Source organism: Natrix helvetica (genome assembly GCF_964273705.1).
Source record: "Natrix helvetica genome assembly, chromosome: 6".
Taxonomy (NCBI): Eukaryota; Metazoa; Chordata; class Lepidosauria; order Squamata; family Natricidae; genus Natrix; species Natrix helvetica.
In genome coordinates, this window is record NC_138553.1 from 3304856 (window position 1) to 3310855 (window position 6000).

At 44.9% G+C, this 6000-nt stretch overlaps 1 protein-coding gene across 1 annotated transcript in view; it reads right to left on the bottom strand.

Moving 5' to 3' along the window:
- EXOC4 (exocyst complex component 4) overlaps positions 1-6000 on the bottom strand; it is a 295460-nt gene that overhangs the window by 24684 nt on the left and 264776 nt on the right. The window contains exons 15-16 of the mRNA XM_081957613.1: positions 4347-4485; positions 643-821 (exon numbers count right to left, since the gene is read on the bottom strand). Coding sequence (XP_081813739.1) covers positions 643-821; positions 4347-4485 — 318 coding nt within the window. The remainder of the gene's footprint in view (positions 1-642; positions 822-4346; positions 4486-6000) is intronic.

Genomic DNA, 6000 nt, shown 5'->3' on the forward strand with positions numbered 1-6000 from the left:
TCATTCTGCCCAGAGAGAGAAATATCTGCCTCTACCTAGGATTGAACTCACAGCCTCCTGATTGTGAGGTGAGAGCTCCACACCATTCAAATGTTGCAGTTCTATAAAACTCTTAAATTATGACACGGGTGGTCCTCGACTTACAACCATTCGCTTAGCGACTGTTGGAAGCTAGAATGGCCCTGAAAAAAGTGACTTATGGCCACTCCTCACCCTTATGACCACTGAAGCACCCCCATGGTTACGGGATCCATACAGGCAGCCCTCAGCGTACAACCACAATTGATTCCAAAAATGGACAGTTACACCTCCCAAGGTCGTGTGATTTGTGACCTTCTAGCGGAGCCAAGCCAATGGAAGCCAGATCCACTTAATAACCGGGGGAGTAACTGAACCACTGCAGGGATTCACTTAACAACCGTGGTAAGGAAGGCCGTAAAATGGGACAAAACTCAATTAATTAATGTCTCGCTTAGCAACAGGAATTGTGGTCGTTAGTCGAGGACTACCTGTACACTCAAAGGACAGAATCAAGGTACACTGGTTCTTTTTTTTTTTAATTATTATTTTTCTCTGTTTCTAGGATGAGAAAGCAAGGCTGCCCACTTTGCCCACTTCATCTCTCCCTGGCAAGCAACCCACCTTCGAAGATGTACTGGAACTTGTGCTGTTGCAAGCTGGCATTCATGGCTTCTTCCACGGCGCTGATGTCCTTGTTGAGCCGCACCACCAGGGGGTCATAATCCATGCTCTCCACATTGGCCACAATGGCATAGTTGCCCTGCTTAGCCAAAGGGATCAGGTAGTGGAAGCAATGGACCCTGTAAAGGAGAAGGCTCTTGTTTGTTTGTTTGTTTGGATTTATATGCCGCCCTTCTCCAAAAGGACTCAGGGCGGCGTACAACATTAAAAAAAAAACACACATCCCAAAAGTTTAAAAAAAAATTAAATCCATATCCAAAGAAACAAACCGAATTTAAAAGACAATACATTTAAAATACCGTATTTTTCGCCCTATAAGACGCTCCGGAATATAAGACGCACCCAATTTTAAAGGAGGAAAATCTAGAAAAAAAAGATTCTGAACCAAATACTGTAGTAAAATATTTTATATCAACTGTATAAAGTTAACAGCAGTTTAAGAACAATTTTATGTCCCTCATTTTTAGATGACCCAGGTGGCTACATTCGGTGTATAAGACGCACCCAGATTTTTACCCTCTTTTTTGGAGTAAAAAAGTGCGTCTTATAGGGCGAAAAATACGGTAAATTAAAATTTACAGGCCAGGCCGGCTTGCTGGAAAAGCCAACTTTTTAGGGCGCGTCGGAAGGACCGGAGGTCAGGGATTATGCGAAGCTCCGGGGGCAGCTCATTCCAGAGGGAAGGCGCTCCCACAGAGAAGGCTCTCCCCCTGGGGGTCACCAGCTGACACTGTCTGGCCGACGGCACCCTGAGGAGGTCAACTCTGGATCTTCAATCCAGGGTTGCTGTTCTTTTTTTTAAATTCAAGGTGTTTTTTTTATTTTTTAATGCAAATTATACATATGATAGGTACTGAGACTTTTCTGATTCACACCAAGTTGCTACAACTGCCCATTGTTATTTGCCATACTGCTGCTTGCAGTGGTCCTCAACTTACGGCTGTAACTGAGCCCTGCGTATACAGTTAGAAGCCATGACAGTCATAAAACAGATGGCCATGTTGACCGGATCCCATTCTCAAAGGTTTCGCGTTGCCCCTTCTGAGTCTCCGCTCCTTCGCACTGAAATGTTTGCGTTGATCTTAACTCTACTCCGGCATTAAGGTTTCCCAAAAATATTGTCGATTGCACAGCAGGAAGCCAGATTTCGCAAAATGTATCTTGGAAGACATTATATGTAAATTGTGGCCGCTACCAAATGACTAACCTTTCATTTAAGAAAACTGACCGGTCAAGGAGAGAGTGCAGAAACAGAAACCACAACTTTTATGATCTTCTGTTTGAAGTTCATGTAGAACCGGGATGGCGAACCTAAGGCGCGCATGCCCGAAGTGGTACCCGAAGTCATGTCGCTTGGCACGCACAGCTTTACCTGTTTCTCTCCTGGGTTTCTGGCGCGCATGAGTGTGATGATCAGCTGTCCTTCGCGCATGCGGCAGTGCCGAAAACTGGCTTGCGCAAGTGTGCCGGCCAGCTGATCGTTGGGTGACGGAGTGCAGCCCCAACGAGTGAGCGCGGCGTTTCCGTGAGAACTTTTTGGCACTCGGTGCCAAAAGGTTTCGCCATCACTGATATAGAATGACGCAAAAGAAATGCAACGGTACTAACCATCATCGTGTCTCCGATAACTTCATGGGTTTCTAGATTTCTTGGGAGCAAGGCAGATGTTCCCAATCAGATTGAAGACTACACATCCGTGAACGCCAATTAGCAATCAGAAGACATGATGAAAACTGCTTAATTGCACAACACATGGACAGATTTCACCATAGTTTCGACTGGGAAACTGTGAGCATCTTAGATTAAGCCAAGTCCAAAAACACTAGGGAATTTCTAGGAGCCTGGTGTCAATTGGCCATCAACAGGCACACAGAGATAAACGATGTCTACACACCATTTAAAAGAGCAAAAAGCTCAAAAAGGAAACAAAAAGATCAAGACCTCCTTACCAGCAATCAATAGCCATATGAGCGGAGAGCAATCTCGAGGTTAACAGTAGATCGACCAACACGCCATAATCAACACCCCAATCCAGGACAATTACCAACTCAGAAAAAACAATCCAACAATAAAACAACAGCCTAATCAAGGAACCATCAAGAGCACTCCCGCCAACACACGTATATAAAATGATAGCAAACCCCACTTCTCTTCCAGCACTGATGATGTTACCTAGTTGGGTCATGAAATGTCTGCAAGAAAACTACCAAGTTCAGGGAGCATCCAGGACTTGGACCCAAGCCTGAACTACAAAGATATCCTTTTATTGGTAAAAGAGAGTTGAGAGGTCATCTAGTCCAATGTTTCTTAACTTTGGCAGCTTGAAGATGTGTGGACTTCAACTCCCAGAATTCCCCAGCCAGGATATTGGTGTAGGCTGTAGGGAAATACTTTGAGTTAAAAGTCTTCACATCTTGCCAAGATGAGAGACACTGGTCTAGAGTCTATAAAGATGCTAAACTGTGTGAATAAATAAATGTACGCCACACACAGAGAACTTGATTACAAGCGAGCGAATATTCTCGGTTCATACACTGTACAGACTCATCCACTTCCGCTTTCGTGCCCGATGCAAAGCTCTCCTGCGCATCCTAGAAAGTTGGAAGTTAGCGAAGACTCTCGTCAACCTGGTTAAGACTCCGGTGTCTGTGTTTTTAATTGCATCTTGCAATCTTAAATCAAGATGAGGAGTGATTAAAATCTCACACACCTGCCATCACCAGCTTGGAAAATCTGTGGCTCTTAACTTTCAGCCCTTCCTACTCTATCTGTACTACGGGTATAATTACACAGAACTCCCTGACAGGGAGAAGAGGAAATAATGTATATGAAATGTTTTTACATGCTAATTTTATCCGTAATTGCTCTATATGCTGCTTTATAAATTCCAAGGATTTCCTCCCCCAGGAACCTGTGGATCTTGGGGGTATTCAGATACACTTAGATTTAGACACACCTACCCGGCACAAAGCAAGAAACCCAGAGATGGTGAGTTCTAGTCCCGCCTTAGGCCTGAAAGACGGCTGGGTGACTTTAGGCCAATCACTGGGAGATGATGAGTTCTAGTTCCACTTTGGGACAATCACCAGGAGACAGTGAGTTCTAGACCTGCCTAAGGTATGAAAGCCAGCTGGGTGACTTTGGGCCAATCACCAGGAGACGGTGAGTTCTAGTCCTGCCTTAGGCCTGAAAGACGGCTGGGTGACTTTGGGCCAATCACTGGAAGATGATGAGTTCTAGTTCCACTTTGGGCCAATCACCAGGAGACAGTGAGTTCTAGTCCTTCTTTATGTATGAAAGCCGGCTGGGTGACTTTGGGCCAATCACCAGGAGACAGTGAGTTCTAGTCCTTCTTTATGTATGAAAGCCGGCTGGGTGACTTTGGGCCAATCACCAGGAGACAGTGAGTTCTAGTCCTTCTTTATGTATGAAAACCAACTGGGTGACTTTGGGCCAATCACCAGGAGACAGTGAGTTCTAGACCTGCCTAAGGTATGAAAGCCGGCTGGGTGACTTTGGGCCAATCCTTCTCTCTCGAGCCAATCCATCTCATGGGGCTGTTGCTCTGACATTAAGCATGTTTGCCATTTGGGTTATTTATAAAAACTAAATGAACAAACAAACAAACCATCTGCATGTCTCACCTGACTTCCAGGTGTAAAACGAGCAAGCAGGAGTCTGCCATCTCCTGGAAAGATCGAGCCAAATCGGTGAGGGTCTGCAGGATCTGTTCCGACACCGGTGGGAGATCGGTTTTGCTGTGAGCATCTTGGGCAGGAGAAGCTGAGAAGAGTGAGAGAAGAGACATCAGGACGCTGCCTCCATTTACAAACCAGACACAGTTCTCTGCTGCTACAGATGACAAGATCCTAACTTAAGAAAGTGAAGACTCTTGAAAGGGATTATTTCAAAAGGAACCTTTAATTAAGAAGAATGGAAGCCGTTAAAGGCAAAACAACATCTGAATCCCTTTAGGCAATGCAAGTAGAATTAAAGTAATAGTGACCCCTCCCCTTTGTTAGAATGCAGATTCTAGCCAATACACAAGTGTGAAGATGTTTCCTTTATCAACCGCCCTGAGAGCTGAATAAACATACATTCCCATGGCTACCTTCCGTTAGGCATTAAAGTAAAACACCCCACACGGCCATCATTCCCCAAAAGGTGATGGGATCTCAAGACTTTTGGCTTGTCACAGGCACTGCCAATAAATTGACTCCAAGGCCCCCCTCCTCCCAATTGAATGGCAGTATCACTTTTAGGGATCTGACATCTCCGCTGTGAGGTCCTGGGTGCTGAGCTTGGTTGCTTTTCTCGCAGACGGTTCATGACCCAACTAGGTAACGTCATCAGGGCTAGACGGCTTGCCCCCTTCCGTGTGGGTTCACACAACCCCAGCATGCAAACACCCATAACAGCAATCAGGTTTTCACAGAGATTTCTTCCCCTTTTCAAAATCATATGCAAAAGCTTTTTCTCTTTTACCCTAGGCTGTTTTAACTATTGACATTCTTTCCTTCTTTCTTTCTTTTTTTTGAACGATTTGTTTGGTCCTTCCTTTCGCTGCTTTTAACTACCTGCTGAGCTCTGTTTCCTATTCAATTTATGGATTTCATTTCATTGTTAACCCACCCTAACAGGCCCAGCTGAACAATTTGCCTCCTTAAAATTGAAGATAAATGGGAACGACACCAGCAAAGCTTAAAATATGACTTTGCTGTTTGTTGTTCCCAAGGTGAACTTAGAAATTCAAGGTGATCGCACCTGGCCCCATTCACAGATGCAGACGCCATCTGTGTTTGCTCCTTATTACTTGGGAAGGCTGTTTCCTCTTAGGCATTTTCTCCCCAAACCCATCTGGATTTGGACTCAGAGTACAAATTAGCAGAATTACAAAGTTGGAAGGGACCTTTGAGGTCTTCTAGTCCAACCCTCTACTCAGGCAGGAAACCCTATGCCATTTCAGACAGATGGTTGCCCAATCTCTTCTTAAAATCTTCCAGTGTTGGAGCATTTACAACGTCTGGAGGCAGGTTGTTCCACTGGTTAATTGTTCTCACTGTCAGGAAATTTCTCCTCAGTTCTAAGTTGCTTCTCTCCTTGATTAGTTTCCACCCATTGCTTCTTGTTCTACCCTCAGGTGCTTTGGAGAATAGCTTGACTCCCTCTTCTTTGTGGCAACCCCTGAGATATTGGAAGACTGCTATCATGTCTCCCCTGGTCCTTCTTTCTCTTAAGCTAGACATACCCAGTTCCTGCAACCGTTCTTCATATGTTTTAGTCTCCAGTCCCCTAATC